The sequence below is a fragment of the Xiphias gladius genome, chromosome 4 (assembly GCF_016859285.1).
Source record: "Xiphias gladius isolate SHS-SW01 ecotype Sanya breed wild chromosome 4, ASM1685928v1, whole genome shotgun sequence".
Classification (NCBI taxonomy): domain Eukaryota; kingdom Metazoa; phylum Chordata; class Actinopteri; order Istiophoriformes; family Xiphiidae; genus Xiphias; species Xiphias gladius.
The window spans coordinates 10922301-10943056 of NC_053403.1; the positions used below are offsets into that span (position 1 = coordinate 10922301).

At 42.2% G+C, this 20756-nt stretch overlaps 1 protein-coding gene across 1 annotated transcript in view; it reads left to right on the top strand.

The window, feature by feature from the left end:
- The first annotated feature begins 255 nt into the window (after positions 1–255).
- Positions 256–20756, top strand: part of LOC120789315 (nesprin-1-like) — a 56681-nt gene continuing 36180 nt past the window's right edge. Inside the window, exons 1-4 of the mRNA XM_040125972.1 lie at positions 256–322; positions 13864–13925; positions 19538–19633; positions 20387–20470. Coding sequence (XP_039981906.1) covers positions 256–322; positions 13864–13925; positions 19538–19633; positions 20387–20470 — 309 coding nt within the window. The remainder of the gene's footprint in view (positions 323–13863; positions 13926–19537; positions 19634–20386; positions 20471–20756) is intronic.

Consider the following 20756-nt stretch of genomic DNA (forward strand, 5'->3'; position numbering starts at 1 on the left):
CATACAGCATGTACTTAGGTCATCGACGGGGGAGGAGCTTCGCTGAATCTGAGGATTGCAGACTGCTACTGCAACAGGGATGACTTGAGAGGAGAAACACAGCAACATGGACACGATTCAGCCTTGATATTCTGCAGTCAGCGTGAGGACACAAAACTACAGCAGCCTAATCTGAGTCCTGATCAGAGTATGAAAGCGCTCTCAGGGTGACTCATAGGAGGTGGGACTTAACTTCGGTGACCTCAGGACAGCGACATGGCATCACCCCGGGACTACGGACACTCTACTCAGGATATTGCCAATGTGATGCAGAAGCTGCAAGGTAGGTGTAAAATGCTTACTCACTCACACTGCTCCACCTTGGTCTGCAGTTATTTTAGAGGTGACCTGGTGCTTTGGCATGACACAGCAAAACAGTGTGAGCTTAAGACACTTACTGTCACTGTAAAAATGCCTTACATGCATTTTCTCCTTTCTGTTAAAGTCTTATCTCTGGAGTGTTGGAATTCATGTTCATATGGCTTATAAATATGTGGTATGGGAAGCACATAACTGAATGGGATATGCAATGTCCCAGCATGCAATACTCAAGTACACTGAGAGTTTTTAGGTTGTGATCAGTTATGCTTTGTCTGACATTCAGTTGCTGTAAATGCTTAAGTTTGCTTTCTGTGGAGTTTTTTTTTCTTTTTGTCTGAGATTAGAGATGGAGATGCATGCAGCTGTTAGTCTGTGCATAGAATTATGCAGTATAGCAGATTGAATTCCAAAAAAATTAAGGGTTTTTTCTTTTTTGTGGGACAGAGACAACCAAAGTAAATGAGATGAAGTGAGCCAGCGTGTGACAGATTGTATTATTGCATCGTTCTTGTATGTATTTATTGTCTGTGTTTATGTGTGGACATGCTTGCTGTGTGTTTGCTGTGCATGTGTTTACAAGCTTGCATGTGCATAAATATGTGGATGTGTGTGTTTGCATGTGTTTCTGTATGTGGATAGACAGGGAAGCAGACAGTAGCAAAGCTAATCCTCAGGGAAGATAACAGGATGACGTCTATTCCTCCCTCCTAACTCTGCTGTAGTAGCAGGTGAATCCTATCCTCAGACTACTGTACATATAACTTACTGAGGCTGTAACACTGGCATGAGTTCCAGACGGGATGTTTAATCTCTTCAACCTTTGGCACATAAAAGTAAGCAATTCTAGCTTTCTTATCTTATCTCACGTCTGCTCTAACTTTTCTTTTGTTTGTACACTGAATTTTGTAACACATATCAGCATTTATTCAGTATTTTCCCCTTCCCAGAAGTCAAATAATGTGGGTGCATTTTTTTTGTACTATATCGATATCACAGGCCTCCACTGTAAAGCAGTGCACCTCTATGTGGCAAAATCCCACATCCCGTACTGACAGGATCAGATTGATGGTATTTGCAAAGTGGCAGGAAAGTCAGGTGACATCAGAGGTGAGATCCAATATGGCTGCTCCCTGTGTGGCTTCTGAGGTGGCAGTTTCTGTGAAAGCTGATAACAGCGTCACCAGCCACGTGGCTCCTCTGCATCACTCTGTGCAGGTGTGGGTGCACACTTTGAATCCCGATTGTACTGTGATAAATCTAATTTTAGAAGCTCCCCCTTAAGCGATGAAGACAGCAGTGTGAAGACAGATTGATGCAGATACACATTCAGTGAGAATTATACAATTAATTCAATTTTAGGATGCAGCATCTTACTCAAAAATAAACAGTCATCGTCAGGGAGACATCCCAGTTTTGCCCCAATTGTGGCTTGTTCAAAAAATACCCCTCTGACTGAGCCTGTGGTTGGGGGTGTGTCTGTACATCAGCTGATGAAACCTTTATTTAATTATACCACACATTCCCTTTACCAACAGCTGATTTATTGTTGATGTCTCGTTGCATGTAAGCATTTCACTACAGACGAGCCTTGTTGCTGTGGTTGTCCACACGGATGGATTGATTGAGGGTTTTGTGGGAGAATTACTGCTATGACATAACCACGTGTGCCTTAACCACACAGACACATGGACGGTGTTTATGGAGACTGAATTACATGGGGTTTCCTCTGCTTATAGCCTGAGTAGAGATATGCAGTACTGCAAGTCTGACATGCTGCCTGTGGTGTGAATGGATTTCCTTGGACATCAGTTACAGTTTTTTTTACGTCACTCTTTGTGTTATGTATGTTCTCCTATGAGTAAATGATCACATTAGCTTATTTACAGGGGGCACATTTTATTTGATGTGTGTTGGTTGCCGTCCATCTCCGGGGAGACGAGACCTAAACCTGTGATGAGATCATCAAGACACTTTTGTAAGAATCAGAGAGGAACACTTTTATGTTTTCATTAGTCTGGACATGAAAGGGCTCATAGCATAAGTGGAACATAACATAAGCACGTGAACCCTATAGGTAGTCTGGGCTTGGTCCCAAATGACAGCTCTAAATGAAATCAATATTACCTGTGTTCAGGGTGACCTGCTTTTCATTTCTCGGGGTTGCAGTAATCATATCCCTCCGGTGGGGTAATTGTTTAGAAATTTGTTATATTTATGTGTAAACTGGTTGCATGATAATTTCTTCCCTCCTGAGAGTTAAATGTAGGTAATCTTATACTATTTGTGTGTCTTTTAAAGCCTGATTAGATTACCATATTTTGCTCCTTCTCTCAAGAGGGGACAATATTCTCAAATTAGCCATGTTCCACAAATCACCAGATACCATGAAATGAACTATATTCCCTTCAGGCTCAATTTGGAGGCTGTTAGTAACTGTTCAATGAAACATAAAAACAATCAAAAGTTTTACCCCAGTTTTGGGTCTGTGTTTTTCTCCCTTCAACCATCTCTTTGGGTGTACCTCTCTGTCGCAGCAAAAAAACAGCAATTAGTGACACCATATGGCAGAGAATGGCGAGGCCGCTTTGAACACCTCCCAGCCTGAACTCCTCCATATGCTGTGGAATTTGCCTGTTTGTTGTCTCTCATTAATGAGAAAAGCGATGCACTGTTTTTCCTATTTCAATTTCTCACCTGTTTTCTTGGTCGTGGGTGGCAGAGGCATAGATTCCCGCCTACACCTCTGGGTTTTACCGTCTGCTAGCCTATCGGGTGGACAAGTTTGCGAAGTATCATTGTGTTGGAAGCAGCTGCTTGAGTTTTCTGTGCTTAGGCTGTGCGGAATCCTGTAGTGGCAATTTGTTTGTGATCAGATAATACAGAAGGAGATGGCCACACATTGACTTTCTCAGTAAATTCAGGCTTCGGGGGTAGTGTAGTGTAAAGCGGAGTGACTGCATTTAAGGAAATGTGCAGTGTAGTTTATTTGTTATAAGCCATTGCTAATGTTATTTTGGTCAAGGAGGATGCTGAGCAGGAAAAAAGGTTGAGGAGGAGAGGCTAAAGGGCAAGGTCAGCACATGTGGAAGATACAAGTGCCACACTGAGAGTATTGGCTTGATAAAATAGGGATGAGAGAGGCAGCAGGAGAAGCAAGAAAATGAGACTGAGCAAGCAGAGGGGATAAATAGAGGGAGCCCACACACCAGTTCCTAAGCTCCTGATTGCTAGTGGGACTGGCACAGATCCTCAGGTTGGCAAAGGGCCAGGGTGACATCCTGTTGCCAGGGGCGACATTATGGTTCGGCCGCAGCCAAGGAAGGCCGAAGCAGACGGTCACCTTGAGCCATGCCAGCCTCCTGTTTAGTTCTGACACCACCATTTATCGTCTGCAGCTCTGGAAACCACGGCTTCACACGCACATGTGCCCACTCTCACACACAGACACCGAAACAAACACTGGGTGTTAAAAATAGCTGTGATGCATCCCCCTCCCCCAATATCATACCACTGGGAGTCAGCAGTTTAGTTTAGCAGTTAAACACACCCAGAGCAAGTCCTCAAGGCCTCCAGACAATTAACAAGGCATTACTCTGTTGTAGCCCCAGAACTGTGGCAGGAGGGTCAGTGTGGAGATAGAGCTGCAGGATGAGTTGTTATGTATCCTTGTGCTTCTTCTCCTTGTCTTTCCAGATTGTGTTTGTGACCGGACGCCATAGCGGCAGTCGCATGACAACCAGCAGAGGCTTTTTTCGCCCTGTGGGCTTATTGAACGTGTCTTGTTCAGCTTCTGCTTCTGTAACAGAACATTATGTTTGATAAAACTGTGTGTGTCTGTGTGTATGCGTGTCTGTGTACTGATGGGTATTTGTGTGTAGTCCACGCTACTTTCTTAGTGACAGTTTCTATTGCAGATCAGATTATAATCTCTTTTAACCTGACCGTCAATGACGAGTTGAGTGACATATCACAAGATTAGGTCACTAGGGGGTCCCACCCACACAATAAGAAGTGTGGGCCATCATCTACTCTAAACCCCTCTGTGTGAAAGGTCACATCTTCATGAAGGTCAAAGTATGTTCCAACATTAGTTCAGTGGAGCAAAATAACACACATAAGTTTCTGTTTATAAGTAGTTAGAGCCAGGAGGGGAGAATTTGACAAAACTCAGCGAGTATTGATTTTGTTTTTTAAATCTGAAGAAATGATTCCTCTTTTTGGCGTTTCTGTGTAAGTGTTTCTGCCAAGTTGGATGCCTGCTGACTTAGCTGGACTTCACAAGGCAGATTGACTAAAATGTTATGCAACACAAGCAGCATTTAATGAAACTGGCAGAACAAAGACTCTTTACAGATGCAATGAAAGGAGTATTTACAGGATTCTGGAATACAAGGTCCCATTGACCCATTACAGTCAATGTAGAGCAAAATTGCAACTTCAGGCCACACTGATTTCATGATACAGTTCCTTCAGCATTTCTGTATGATCTCTGGTGCTTTCTGTCAAACTGAGGCATCAGATAGCTTTGATGGACGTACAGAACAATGTCCTCACAGATAAAACCCTGACACCTGAGCTTGTGACCCCAAGACACATTCAGCCTCAGTCTGTAATACTGTGAGTCTCATGCATTCTCTTATCTTTTGCCCACAGACACATCTGTCTCTTTTTTTTTTTTCACCTGTCACCATGTGATTGGATAGTGGAAAACTCTGCCTCTGGTGGTCCATTTAGCACTTGAAGGTTTTTTAAAATAGAGGTCAGATTGTGATGCCCTGAACTCTGAGAGGTCAACTGGCAAGATAATGTGATGATTTCAGCATACCTAAGTTTGAAGTGAAATAGGTAATTCCCAGTTTTTATTTATTCTGCTTTGAGCACCAGATGGTTTGGCTTTAACATAGCTTTTTCAAATAATCTGTCTCTCACAAAAAGAACAATGAAAGTACACTAAGCTCGTCTGAACCTTTCATCACTTGTTTTTATTATCCTGTTTATAAAAGCAGTCTCATCTTGTACATAACTATGGAAAAGTCACTTTCTCACCTCTTTACTCATGTAGTATCATTGTTTACTCCTCCTGGATTCAGTTACCATGTTACCATGTTCCTGGCGGGAGGGGGTCCATCATCCCTTTTCATTTACTTTCAATGCAAATCAAAGCAATGGAAGTGCTGTATCAATGAAAGGTTATTTCCTCTTGTGTTGCATGCTGACATTTTTCCCCCAGGGCCCTTTCTTACTCTGAGGCTTCCTGCTGCAGACGCAAACACAACATGCCACCTGACATAACAAAACCCTGTCTTCCTGCTTTAAATAATTCAACAGTGTTCAGTGAGAATAAGTGAGCATTCAGCTGATATTTAGGACATTTGAAGGAAATGAATAATGCCTTTAAAGAATGGCATTACTAACTGAACAGGTGGTTGATGAGTAAAACAAAAGGCAAACATCTGCTAGCTGCAGAAAGATTTCGTTTTGCATCACTTTCAGTATGACGGAAAATGGCCCCAGCTGGATAAGCATAAATACACTGAAGTGCTGTGTGCGACAGGATTGTGTAGATGATTCTGGCTCTGTTCCAGTTAGTATTTTTATTCCACAGCAAAAACAGGACTTATAACTGAATTTACTGCTCCAGCCACAGTGATTTATTTAGTGCGCTGACGCTAGTCCTTTCGCTTTACTCGTCCCTGTAATGTGCGGCTGGCCACTGAACCTGGATAAAGAGCTTAGACTGTCTGACCCATTCCTGCACTCCCACTCACACACAGGGCATCACATGAGCACACACACAGACACACACACACACACACACGCACACACAAAATCATCACACACAAATTCATAGAGAGAGTAGCAGAGGAACATCAAGCTGAAAGCCAAATTGAGTCTCTCTGATACTCTCAGTGGCACTGAATGGTATTTTGATATGATCCCCGGTGCCTCCACTGGAGTATATGCTTTGTATTAGCTGCATGTTTGTGTATGGCGTTAAAATTTGGTTTTGTTCAGCTAAATGTATTTCCCATGATAAAAAAGCCCTTGAAAAGTAGGAAGAAGATTGTAGCTCAAATCCAGTTAAGTGGAATGAAACACTGATTTGCCACAGGATAGTATTTGATTTCCTGCAGCCTTAAAAATTAAAATTACAGTTTTTTCAAAAAACATAAATACCTTTACTTTTTTCTCTTTAATTCATTGGCATTCTCATCTGCGTCATTGCTTTTTGTGTGTGTGTGTGTGTCAGTACTGCAGGTGCTGAAATTACTGTATCAGTGGCCTGGCTTTAATGAACACTGTGATATTTGGACCTTTTTGTCAACGTCAAAGTGCCTTCTATGCACATCTGCTACTGAAAAGGGAGTGATGGGGCTTGAAAGAGGAAAGGGGTTGTTTTGATAATCACTTTGACTTGTTCCCCCCTTCTTACTCTCTTTAATGTGGTGTCATTATTACTGAAATGTAATTAGCTATGCTAATGGGCTGGCATTTGGACTTCCGTCTCAGCACTTATGTTGGGACTGGTAAAAATGTGCTGTAAATGAAGTGGGATGGCGAATGGAGAGGCTGAATGGGCATGTGAGGGTTGAGTGGAGATGCTGAGGGTGTGATAGAGGGTGTTATTGAGTGTTAGGGCTAAAGTACACCGGTAGGAGTGCAGAGAAGGGTCTTTTAAATTAGGAATTGTAGGGGTGAAAGAGAAGAGCTGGAATCAGGAAGTAGATAAAGAAGCTATTCGGAGGAGTAGAGGGGCAGAAAAACCATCAAAACCTGTTAAATCTCTTTGTGTGTCCGTGCACGTATTAGCTGTGTGAGTGTGTGTGTGTGTGTGTGTGTGTGTGTGTGTGTGTGTGTGTGTGTGTGTGTGTGTGTGTGTGTGTGTGTGAGTATGGCGCAATTACAGGGTACCTCTATAGCACACAGCAAAGCCATCCATTTAGTGCATGATAGCTTTAACGGGCATGTTCCATTAATGTTGTACTGCAGAAGAAGATGCATTATGGTTAGAGAAACCTAAAAAAAAGGCTCCTGTATAGCAGCATGGTATCAAGACTGCCTCTGACTCTCCCTTGAACAATTCATACCGGCATGGTACGGTACTGTTCTTTGTATTTAAATATCCACCAGCTTGAATAATATTAAGATGATATAATTGAATTAATGCATTACTAAATTAATACAGCAGATTGTGTAACATTGCACAGTTTGTGGGAGGATTGCTTGTCCATATCTGACCGCCCATAATCATGGCTGGTTAGTTGTGGAGTCATTAATAGATTAAGAGAGATCAGAGATGCTCAAGCGCAGAACGGGGTCATCTGGGAGACTGCAATTTAAAAGCTGAGCTTATGCTGAGCTTGTTCGTTTTTTACTGTCCTGACATGTCCTGTCTTGGCTCATCTTGTCTTCGCCGGCCCCTGTGCAGTATTCTCTTCACACCAGACACTCAGTGAAGTGAACTTAACATACTTAAAGCTTTTCTTATCCACTAGGTGGCGCTGTGCTCCTATACTCCTATCATGAGACTAAATAAGAAGTCTTGGCTGCTCAGAAAGTAAACCCAAATATCCTTCGGGTGAATAGATTATGATATGAGCAGAAGCAGCGTTATTCCACCCTCCAGGAGGCTGTTTGTTTTTCCTTTAATGGCTGAAAAAAGGATGTTCCTCCTCTCCTCATGAAGCTTCACACCCCGCAGACATACCTGTGTGAGCGCTGGGCGCTGACCCACATCCAACCTCCACAACCTCAGAGAGGGATCGGGTGTTTTGTAGGGCTGCCAGGAGCTCCATTAGGGATCCAGACCAGCTGAGGTTCAGTCTGTTTTAACCCTCCAACCCCCTCCTTTTTCTCTTGGACAGACTGGAACACTCTTGAGGTCTGCAGCCTAAAGGAGTCTGTTGGTTTACTCTCGCACATACAGTAAAACGATTGTCTCCATTCAGGTCATTGTATTCTGTGTATGTGTCTGTATGCACCTGCTCGCCCTCCATTTCTTTCAACTCCCATGGTGAAGCCTAATAAGTCCCATGAATCCTCACTGTCTTGTTTTGATTTTGTCCCGCGGTTGTTTTTCTAAACAGTTTAGCTCTCCAGGGAAGTTCAGCTTACTCACTGTCCGATGTACAGCTACTAACTGAAAGAATGATCTGAAACATACCAACAAAAAAAGAAACGTTGTGTTTTAATACACCATCTGGACTTTCACCCCAACTGTAATTGCTCTTTATTTTCTGTTGCTTACTTTCTAATTTACTGTATTAAACCAGAATCATTGACAGGCTAAAAGGATTCTCATCGACAGGTTCAGCACCTTGGATAGTTCCTTCACACTTCTGAATTGAAGAGTAGCTCTTCAGGAATGATTTATCAGACCCCAAAACACATTTAACTTGGCAGGCAGACTGGTGTAAATAGAAACTAATTGTGCATAGGCTCATCAGTCGATATAGTCTGTTCCATTATTTACATCATTGACAATGTGTGGGCTCAGTGGTGCTGCACAAATAGCAGTATGTTAAAGAACAATAGATTTGTGTCCTTTCGTCTGGCTGTAGTACAGTATAGGCCAAAGAATTTTTTTTTCTTGAAACAATATTATTGAGTAGGGATTGTGAGTGTGTGCAATGTGAATGCCTCGCTGTCATAAAATTGTGTTTTTTTGTAGTCTAGAGTGTGCTAGTAAAGGCAATGTATATGTAAATACAAAACACAGGATTGCAGGAATATTTCTTTGAACTCATACTCTCAGTCCATCTATAACACCTGCACGTACATACACACACTCAGGCACATTCACAGTAACCATTCTTTATATAGAGAAATGTAAAACGGACGCTGGCAGATACTCGTTTCAAAGACAGGTCTAAGGAAAAGGCTCACGTTGGGACTTCGACGGCCAGTTTCAGGGCTGCTAAAGGGAGGAGTGTCAGCAGTGTGATTATCAGCAGACAGATAGCGGATGACAGCTGCCATTGGTTATTGATGACTTTCATAATTAAAATCCCTTATGGGGGAACCCAAAGAACAAAAGAGAAAATCACACAAATGATGAATAGTCCTTTCATCTTTAAGGCTGATATAAGACCTACCACGCTATTCAGCATGGATATTGCTTCCCAGGAAACTCTCTGAATATGGTTTCAAAGAAGAGCCCAGTGCTTTTGATATTGCCAGAGCTTGCACTCACTGTGTATTTCTGTCTGTGTATATGTGTGTGTTAGAGAAAATGATTGGCAAAATATGAGGAATATGGACAGACTGAATAAAAGGGAGGATAGGTCAGACAGAAATAGAGATCTAAACCAGACAGTGAAAAGGAAAAGAGGTCAATGTACTGGAACACTAGTGTTTTCTGCTATAATTTCACTGCAGCAGTGGAGGGGATTTGGGTAATTTTGGCCCTATAACACAGGTTTGTTTCTGATCCTAGTCATAGTATCAGCAATACTAGCTCTTACAGTTGGAGAGTGTCTCTTTATGTGAATTCACAAAGGTTGGATGGATAATACAGCCATTGTCTTTGGAGTTGCTTGTTTTTTGGCCGGTTTAACGGTAAAGTTTTACAAGCAGTAGCACAATTTACACAGCAATATAGATCACAGATCACATCGTCAATATAGGTTAAACACACCTACCACAGTTTTCTTTGTTCTGGACTTGCCTATATTATCTATAGGCACTTTAAACTCGGATCTTGCTGCATATACTGTGAATATTACGTGCTATATGGCATCCAAACCTCACCTCGGATATTGTATTCATCTCCATTGTATTCTGTTCTATTCAGTACTCCCTCCCCTGGAGAAAACAAACAGACTGATAGATATACTGTATGAAACTGGTTGAGATGAAAGAGGATCCTTTTTGAAGAGAATACAGTAGCAGATCAGACAGGACGATTGCCAGTGATATTCTGCTCCCCTGCAGGCTCTATAGAGTAGAAAGCTGCAAGCCTCAGAGCAACGCATGGTATCTGTGTGGATGAGAGACAGAGAGGAGGGGTATTAGAGTGCCAGCAACACACAGGGAATTCCTGCATGTCTGTCCCGATGCTGTGTTTCAGCGTGTCTGTGTGTGTGTGTGTGTGTGTGTGTGTGTGTGTGTGTGTGTGTGTGTGTGTGTGTGTGTGTGTGTGCGTGATGCTGTCAGAGTACAGCCCAGTTCCTCCCCTTCTAACCTGCTAAATGGTCCCCTTCAACCCACCCACCACCACTCCGTTCTCCCTCTCCACATCAGGACGGGGCTGCTGTGACATCATTCATTCCCACGCACTCTGATTGGCTGGCCAGTGGAGGGAAGTGGATTGTCCCCGCAGCCTACAGCGAGAAATTAAGAGAGGAGAGAGAGAGAGGGAGAGAGAGAGAGAGAGAACGTGAGAGGAAAAGACAGAGGTAGCGAGTGTGCGAGAGGAAAAGGCAGAAAGAGGGAGAAAGGGACTAAGGAAGAAAGATTGATGCAGAGGCAAGCCGACACTGCGCTGCTCTCACACACACTAATACGCACACACACACACGGACAAACAGTCTTTGCATTACGCGTACACTCACATCACACTCCAAAGCTGCTTAACAGGCAGGAAAAAACACCGGGTCTGACTGAGTCTGCAGCCCATTTCTGCAGGACAGGACAGAGGACAGCAAGACGTAAAAGACGAGAGGAGAACAGGCGGGTGAAACCTTCCTCCCTGCTTTGCCTCAGAGCAACAGTTCCACCACTGTCATCTCGGGAGGTCCAGGGCTCCAGGGAGCTCTTTAAAGACAGCTCCCCAAAAACGGGGAGAGGCAGCAAGGGCAGGACCAAGGGCAAGTGTAGCCTCTCCTAGAGGTTGCCGTGGATGTCCTCTAAACGTCCCCATGAAAACAAGAGGGAATCGAGCCGTAGTCTGGGGTACAAGATGGCAGAACGAGAAGGGGGCGAAGCCTCCCCAAAAAAGAACACATCCCTTAACCTGGTGACAGGGTTCTACCACTATCTCCGCAGTAAGTAGCACCGTGTGTGTGCATGGCTGTGTCTCCCCTACTAAGACGGAGAGTGTGAGAAAAAGAAGCAAAGTACGTAGTGTGTGTGTAATTCCGCATGTGTGGAAGGTTATGCTGTATGTGTGTGAATTAGCGTGGCACTGCAGTACGGACTGTACGTGACTACTGTATGTGAGTGTGCGCATTTTGCAGTGAAATCTCCCTCAAGTGTTTCCCTGCAGGGCAGATTTTTTTAGGGCTGTGTTTGTGGTGTGTTTTAGGGGAAATGGGCTGACATTTAAAGGGGGGCGTTTCCACCTTGGCAGAGTGTGTCTGTCTGTGTGTGGAGGTCGCTGAGCTCTGCGCCTGCAGCAGGTGAAGGAAGCATACCCAACAGAGAAGTAGCAGCTTGCTGCATGTGTCACAGCACGGCGGGCAGGCTGTCAAAATGTTTGATTTCTTATCTCTCTGCTTGACCCCGTGGCTGTTTGCCTGTCTGCTCATCTGTGTTTTTTCGATACAATGCATTCAGCATTTTGTTTGCCTGCTTCTCTGACTGTCTCAATGTCTGATAGATTAGATTAGTCTGGAAGATACATTAGTATAATATTAATTTGGATTTCTCTCTTGTCACATTATCGATGTATCCTGTAGGGAAATGAGCAGAACAGAGAAGGTGTTAGAATGGTTGCTTTACAGCTTGTTTACAATGAGTTTGTGCATGTACGTCCCTTTCAGTCTGTTTTTGAGCCAGTCTTATCACAGTTTGTCAGTAGACGCAGCCTCTGAGAAAACAAACTAGATTTTAATGATATTTTGTTAAGGTCATCTTCACTGTGGGGGGCCAAAGTTGGAACTCAGGGGCTTCGGATTAAACTAATGATGATTCAGGCCAACAGTAGCCGAGAAGGTAATCAAGTGTGCTAAAATGCTGCTGCGAGGCTTGGTTGCTGACAACGGCTGTTTCCCTTTGTGATATTGAAAGAATGCGAGTGTCTGTGTGTGTGTGTGTGTGTGTGTGTGTGTATGTGTGTGTGTGTGTGTGTGTGTGCTTAAGTGCAATTTTGTGTGCGCAGAGTTCAAAGTCACCTCGTCCCTGAGAATGAGAGGCTGGCAACACGTACGTGCAGACGTGTTCTCATGTTCCTGCTGTTGGATGCAGAGGGCCAAGTCTTTCTCATTCTCATCCAATATTACTTGCCATCAATATTTGATTAGTCCCGGACCCAATCAAAAGATTGATTCATAGAACGGGGTCCTGCTCCATTGCACGTATGACTATGCGTGAATGTATCTGCATTATGTATGAACGAACCCCCACCCACACACACACACACACACACACACATAACACACACCCACGCACACACACACACACACACACACACACAGAAACACACACCACCACCACCACCTCTCTGATACACACAAACTCCTTGTTGTTCACATCTGCCCACAGTACCCCGTGACACACTAACCAACATGAGTGTAATCAAACCGTCAGCATATTTCATTAAGGTAGTGGAAAGCACAGTGTCACACATCCTCTCAGTGATAACGTGCGGATCTCAAGGATATTGCTCTGTGGCGCAGACGGGACAGAAAAAACATTTTCACATGTGCCAGTCACTGTACATGATTGGCTCCTTAGAGTCCCAGGTAGACTATACATCAGTGTTATGTACATTATAATGGGATATGTGTTACAGGTGCACATGAATTTCTTGACATCAAATGTAACCATGGCAGAAGTCACATTTTCATTGCATGGGCTTCAAACAACAATGAAAGGTATCAGGAAGGATAAATTACACCGGGAATGCATTAGCTTGTTCTAAAAAGCCTGGAGGACATGTAATTTCAAGTTGTTTATATGTACATGTTTGCCTGTGGACATATGAGAGACAAGGCTTGATTTATGTCTTGCTCTCATTAAAGTCAAGTGGCTTTTTAGGGGACATCCTCAGCAGACATCTAGGCTATTGATTGTGTGTTTGTTAAATGGACTTTATTGCTGTAGCCACCACAAGCAATGTCCTTCACTATAGGTAGGCAAATCAATACATTTAGGGTAAGACTGGCTTTATTTGGCATGATCACTGCACTGAAGAGTATTGTAGCAACAGATTGCATGCTTAAATTGCAGTCAAAAATGAATAAAAGCCTCTTCTAGATCATGACAGAGGTACATGCCATCGTATAAGAAGAACCACTTCCCTTCTATCATCTGAAGGGCATTTTTGAGAGCAGGAACTTCTCTCCACACTGATGGCATGTTCACTTGCTGGACGCAAGTGAACATGCCATCTTTAAATGTCAAATGCCTTCTCCTACTACGTCACGATAAGGTATGATTTGGTGTGACTGTGCTCAGTCATATTAGACAGAAAGTAAAATCAAAGTTAATTAAAGTCGCCATCCAGCTCTGCAAACCCAATCAGCTCTCCAAACAATAGACAATGGGAAGATTGTGTTTTAATCCCCTCTTTGTTTATTATTGCATGCGACTGATAGTGACGCTCTGGGCTCTGATTTACAGATGAGCAGGAGGCAGTGCAGAAGAGGACATTCACGAAATGGATCAATTCCCACTTGGCAAAGGTAAGAGAGTCTGGTTGAGTCCCACTGCTACTGCCAGCATTGTGTTGTTCCTTTATACAAACACTGGTGCTGGTGTTTGTGCAATGAAAACTTCCCCATCTCATTGCTTTTCCACTTCGAATCACTTTGCTCTCCTATACTCCATCCACAGTGCTCGCTGTGACATTTGCTCCATTTCCAAAACACACTGTGGAGCTGGTCATGGGACTTACTGTACCAGCTAAGACCACACACATTCTTACCTGCATGCCTTCCATTCCTTTTTATTCCTCCAATCTCTTGTAGCTTGTAGGAAGGATTTACTCTCACTCTAATTATCTCTTTCACATTACACCATTTAATACACTGTCAATCTTTTTTCCTGCAAAATACTGTCAGTAATTTAAGTCTTAGTAACCTACTGTATAAGCTCTCTATCTCAATATGGGCCAATTTAGATTGTTCAGGATAAGAGTTTTTAGTTAAAGACTGCCCTTCATTTGCCTCTTCAAAGAGCTTGGACAACAGTATATCTGTAACTCATACTAAACAATTATGCTTGATGCAGCCACATGCTGAGGGGCCATCACATGCGTGTAATTACTGTATTATACTGCATTAGACTCCTCAATTTAACCCATTACTGCTTGAATAGTGTGTCAGGAATGGGTGGACAAGGCAAATATGGCACGGTGCAACGTAATTAAGTGTTATTTCAATCTGCGACGCTCCTCTCAAGGTTTCCTATTTGATTACGACAGCTGTGGAGGGCTTGAACCGCAGTGACGTGGAGCAGAAAATTCATTTGAAAAGCACTCTGAAGGGATTAAACCTTGACGTAATATTAAATATCGCGTCTCAGGACCATGCCAGCAGAAAATAACATACAGCCCAATATTTAAATGCCTTGAATTTTTAATAACGTATAAGAAAAGCACATAGTTTATTTATTAAGTCATTCTGACACAATAGAGTAGAGCTGTGGTTGTTTTGCTATTTCATGGTCATTGAATATGCTGGGGCTTGAGTGATTTGGGAAAGACGATGAGGATTCAGAGGGATAACAAGGAGAGGGAGCCCCAAAAATCTAGATTAAAGTGCTTAAAGGAATAGTCAACATTTTGGGAAATATTTGCTTATTTGCTCTCTTGCCGAGAGTTAGATGAGAGCAATACCACTCTTAAATCTGCATGGTAAATATATAGATATATTGTGTTAACTAGTGAGCTACAGAGGTGATGGTAAGGGGATTTTTTTACCTCTGGAATGAGCCAGCCTAACTGTTTCCTCCTGTTTCTAGTGTTTATGCTAAGATAAGCTAACTGCTGTTTACATCTACATATTTACTGTACAGATGAGAGAGCGGTCTCAATCTTATAGTCTACCTCTAAAGAAGAAAATAACCATATTACCGGAATACATAAGTATTCTGTTAACTGTGTAATAACATAGTGTTTGATGGGCCAACAGTCCTGAAACCAAAGCCGGATTGATGCAGCAAAAAAACAAATAAACTGGTTTGACAAAGATCTTGGAATTTTCATTTAAATTCCATTTAAATTCCCTTTAATTAACCAATTCAGCTAATCGGTAGATTAGGGATACCCTTCCGGTCCCATCAGAAAAGATAACCATGTTTCTTCCACACGCTTCTCTCCCCACCTAGTTGATCAAATTAGTTGCTCTCCTTCTCCTCGTCCATCATGAAACTGCTTACCCTTTCACCTGATGCCTGACGTTGCCATAGTGACACTGATTGGCTTGTATTTGTCTTCAAAAATATCCTCACGACGGAGAGCTTTTTGATGAGTTGGGGGCAAAGTCGATTGTAATAAGGAGGTGCATTGCTTGAAGATGTCAATCTGTAGGCAAGTAGAGATAAAATGGCATCTTGTGCGCTCTCACATTTGTAAATGCTCTACAAAGACAGTTTAAAGTGATTCGTTAGACAAAAAACAAAACAAAAAAAAACTGTGAGAGCAAGACAGACAGAAGGGCAGAGAGAGAGGAGAAGCTTTAACAGTTGGTTTAGCTTTGCTCTCACAGGGATAGATCATGCCCTTGGCTATGCAGATGATTAGGTCACTCCAGTTATCACAGGTCTTTAATACAGCGCCTAAAGGTATGTGATTAATCGTTAGGTGAGTTGAGAAATGGCAAGGGGTTTCCTTTCACTATCACTCCCCTCCCCCTTACTTTTCCACTCCACAAGTATAACAAAAGAAGTCTTATGAGCTCTGAAAAAGAGTTTCAATGAGAGAGGACGTATTGGAGCTGGTAATTTATACAGAAGATTAATGGCTCTCATTATTCAGAGAAGTTCACCAGATTAAGCCAGTTATAGACCTAACTGTATAAACTGTAAGAGAGCAGCAGTACTTTTTCCAGGTTGTTCCTTTTTTTTTAAGTGGAGGGTGAAGTTGTTTAGACCTTGCAATCACTTGCGTATATTTTGTTACGATATTGCTTGCCTCTAAACTTTGCCTACAAAGGCACATTTTTCGTTTTCAAGTAAATATCAGGCTTTCAAGTTCCACTCAGCAGTGGATTGACGTGTGTGTGTGTGTGTGTGTGTGTGTGTGTGTGTGTGTGTGTGTGTGTGTGTGTGTGTGTGTGTGTGTGTGTGTGTGTGTGTGTGGGTGGGGTGGGGGGGGGTGAACTCAGTGAGCGGACCCCAAGTTTCCATTTTGACAAATCCTTTCTGAGAAGGTTAAAGCTTAATTACGAAGTGGCCAGTGTGAGCGGTGGAGGTCTCATCGTCTCTCAGGCGTTTTCCAGGCAAACAGCTTTAGTGCAGTAATCAGTGAACCAAATGTTCTTAGAGATTACAGCAGCAGTAAAGTGAAGCTCCACACTCCTCTTTCTGTGTTTACTTCTCTGCTCCCCCTACCCCCTCTTTTTGTGGTGCGGGAAGAGGAGGATTGAGTGGATGACATACTCTATGTACACTAAATTCAAACCCAGCACATCATGGCACATGGTATGTGCCATCCCCGACTGAGCTGTTAGGATGTTTTTCTTAATTTTGCAGTTTTCAACCTGTCAAGTATGCCTGTGGCCTCTTTGTTTTCCTCTTCCTGTTACTTTGTTTTGGGTGCAGTGTCTTTTGGATGGTAATGTTGGGTTATTAGTTAGTTCACTCCTTTGGTCCGGACTGAAATATCTCAGCAACTACTGGGTAGACTGCCATGAAATTCGGCATACACAATCATGGTCCCCTCAGGATGAGTTGTAATAACTGTGGCAATTGCCTAACTTCCCATGTAGTTTCACCATCCAAAAAAATTTGTTTGTCAATTACTTCACGACCAAACGCCAGCAAAATGAATGACATTCTCATCAGCCTCAGCTTTATTTAGTGTTTAGTGCTAATTAGAAAAAAATGTTAGTATGCTCACATGCTAAACTAAGATGCCTAAGATGCTGAACATGGTAAACATCATACCTGCTGAACATCAGCTTGTTGCCATTGTCATTATGAGCATGTTAGCACTGCTTACACTAGTATGTAGCTCAAAGCACTGCTGTGCCTAAGTGCACCCTCACAGAGCTGCTAGTGTGGCTGTAGACTTTTAGTCTTCTTGTTTTATTCTGTATCACAAGAAAATAATGAAGCCAAAATAGGACCCCAAAATGGTGGTTTCACATGGGCAGCATAATACTTGGAATAAAATACCTGCACAGGAACATGGTCTTTCAACGACGTATGTAATAGTTTACATCTTAGGTATATACAATATATAGAGCCCGTATATAGTCAATTTTTGTCACAGTATTTTACATATTGTTCATGTTGTAGTCTCAAGGTAAAGGTCAGCTCCTCAACACAGTGTATTTCATTGACAGTGACAACCCCGTTATTGTTTGTTGGCTTTCTTGCATCCATCCAAAAAGTATTTTAAAGACATATACATCCTGGGCCATACATTTATGTGCCATTTTGCCCAGGTGTAATGTAACTTACTGTGAACTTAAAAGTCGAAGTAATATACATTGTTTCTTTTACGTTCAAATAATGTCCTTTCAGATTATCTTCACCTTCAAAAGGTTTGGACTGCAGGTCTCTAGTATCAGTTATTCTTTAAACTGGATGTATTGCAATTCAAAATGAAACCCTTCAGTCTTCTCTTTGTTTCTGCCCCTCCCGCTGTCTTCCATGCTGTTGATCTTGGTGGAATCCACTGAGTCAAGTGTACCAGGGGAATAGCATGAGAGCACAGACAGACGAACATCCTGGAACTCCTTTGCTCACAATCAATTGTGGCCCAGACACTCATAAGTAATTAGCACATTAAGCCCTTGATTTATTTTATTTTTTTTTTAGCTCATGTGGCTGAGCAGAGGAAGTGGATATTACTTTCTTATTTTGTAATTAGTCAGAAATTTCCTCATTAGCTTTGGGATTATAATGAACAAATACGTAAATTTAACTTCAATTAGCTTGTCGTATAATTTATCCCTTTGAAGGCCTCTTTTTAAGTGTTTCCTCTGTCTCTTTATAAAAGAGGCATGAGTTCAGTCTGAATATTCTAATATCCAAAGGCATGAAATGACATTAAAAGAGGAATTAGCAAGAAGAGTTACTGTATTTGCTAATTAATTTTGAAAGACGTGAGGTTACTGTCCCTTCTCTCTCTGCCTTTTATCATCTTTCTCGCTGCCACTCTTTCTACTCAATTATACCCCTCTCTCGTATCCACTATGTTGGTGGTTGTATATTTTCTCTCTCTCACCACACACACACTCACACGTGCTAAAACAGACACACTCGTGCATACATCCCAGCTTCCGCCTTTCCTCTCTTCACTCTTTCTCCCTCAATCCCCCTTGCCACTAATCTCCCTGTGAATGGCTCATTCGTCTGAGTGCCCCCCTCCCAAATCCTCTCCTCAGCCCCAGCATGTGACTGTGCTTTAAGAGAAATCCTTGATGTGGCGTCGGCGAGAAACAGAGATATGTGGATTTCCCAAGTCTGGAAGTCTGTGTCAGGTCAGGGATGAAGTCAGTGAGAAGGATACCGTTTGAAATCATCAGCATATTTTAGGATTTGAAGACCCCATTCAGAGGCTGCTGAGCCTCTGCTTATGGCTGACTCCAGCTGTCAGTAATACATGGCACCGCCAAACGCTTTTGGGGCTTGAAGTACGTTTTTTATGCGAATTTCCTTTATCCATGTTTCACAAGTTTAAATTAATGTCTTACAGTGTAATATATTTATTGTATTATTTATGCACTGTGCTACTTAGAGCAGCATAAGTTGCAGAAAAAACTGTGTCATAGTTTCATGTACATTGCAAGAGCTATGAAGACTCAAATCCCAGGGCTTTGCATTCCAGGAAAACTGAGAAAGCTTTGTTTGAGTTCATGAAATGTTTATGTAAACAGTCAATTTATGTAACTTCTTTTGCTAAAGTAAACCCCCAGGTGCTTATTTAGGAATGTCTCTAGGTGTGTTTCTAGAGCAGTTGCAAAGTTTTGAATTTTACTGTGATATCAAAATCGGAGACTCTCCATCTTTAAATGTCAAAAGCCATAACTGAATTTTACCTCTGCCCCATGTTTTACTCAAAAAAAAAACACTTTTTTTTTAATTTACACAAAACTCCCGTGGGTATATTTGTTTTCCCACATAGCGTGTCCCGCCTCTGATGGTGACAGACCTGTTTGAGGACATCAAGGATGGTGTGATGCTGCTGGCCCTTCTTGAAGTCCTCTCTGGACAGAAACTGGTGAGTCTCGTGGTTGTATCTACAGCATGTGACTTGGCCACAGACCACAAACTCATCCTGGGATTAAATTTTGACTTTATCACGTTGAGTTAATTTCACGGGGGTCAGACCGGTCAAATAACAGAAATTCAGTCAGTGTTTTTTGATTTTTTTTTGTTGTTGTTGTCAATGCTGCCACTGGAAGCATTTTTGACAAATCGTAAAAGAGCTGCGCCCCTAATACAGGGCATGTGAAATGAGCCACATTACATGGAAATGCTTATTGATTGGCTTTTATTAGGATTTTTGAATTGAATAGGAAAGCCCAGATTAACAAGGACAGCTCAGCGTTCACAGACACCTACACAACGCAGACAAAGACACACACAGCTTTAGGATTTTACTTGGCCAATATTGCCTAAGGTCTAAGCTGTCTGTGTCCTATTGATCTGGCTGTTTATAGTCAAACACAAGTCTGATCAGACCTCTGTCTGTCTCATTTTATTTCTGAATCTATTTTTTGTCTTAATCTCTGTTTCATTGTTTGATTCCTTTTTGTTTTACGGTATTTGTATTTTCTGAGAGTGTTTTTACTGTACTTGGTGTGCCCTAAATTTCCATACATGTGCTATATTTAATACTTACAAGTGACAGCATCTAAAATAATCTTCTTTCAATATCACTGTTTTATTTTATCCACAATATCTATTTATTCCCCTCTCTGTGTCTCAATTTCTTTCTTTCCATCTCCATTGTTCTATGTTTCCCTTCCAGCCATGTGAGCAGGGCAAGAAGCTAAAGAGGATCCACTGGGTCGCCAACATCGGTACAGCTCTCAACTTCCTTGAGGGTAGGAAGGTAAGAGTTCAGTGCCTTCTTTTTATGTTTCCTTCTGTGTTTTACCCCTCCTGCTGCTCCCCCTGCTCAACTGATGCCTTGTGGGTGCAAACACTGAATCCTGACCTTGTGTAACCTCTTTCCCCTTCCTCCCTGCCTCTCACTCTCTCCACCTTTCGACATCCCTCTTTTATATTGATACCAGTATGCTCCATTTTCTGATACTAGTATGTTCCTTTTTTGAAGGTTTTGTTGAGTAAATAAATGAAATAAAATCAACAAATGAATGCCAATTTTCTAATTGGTA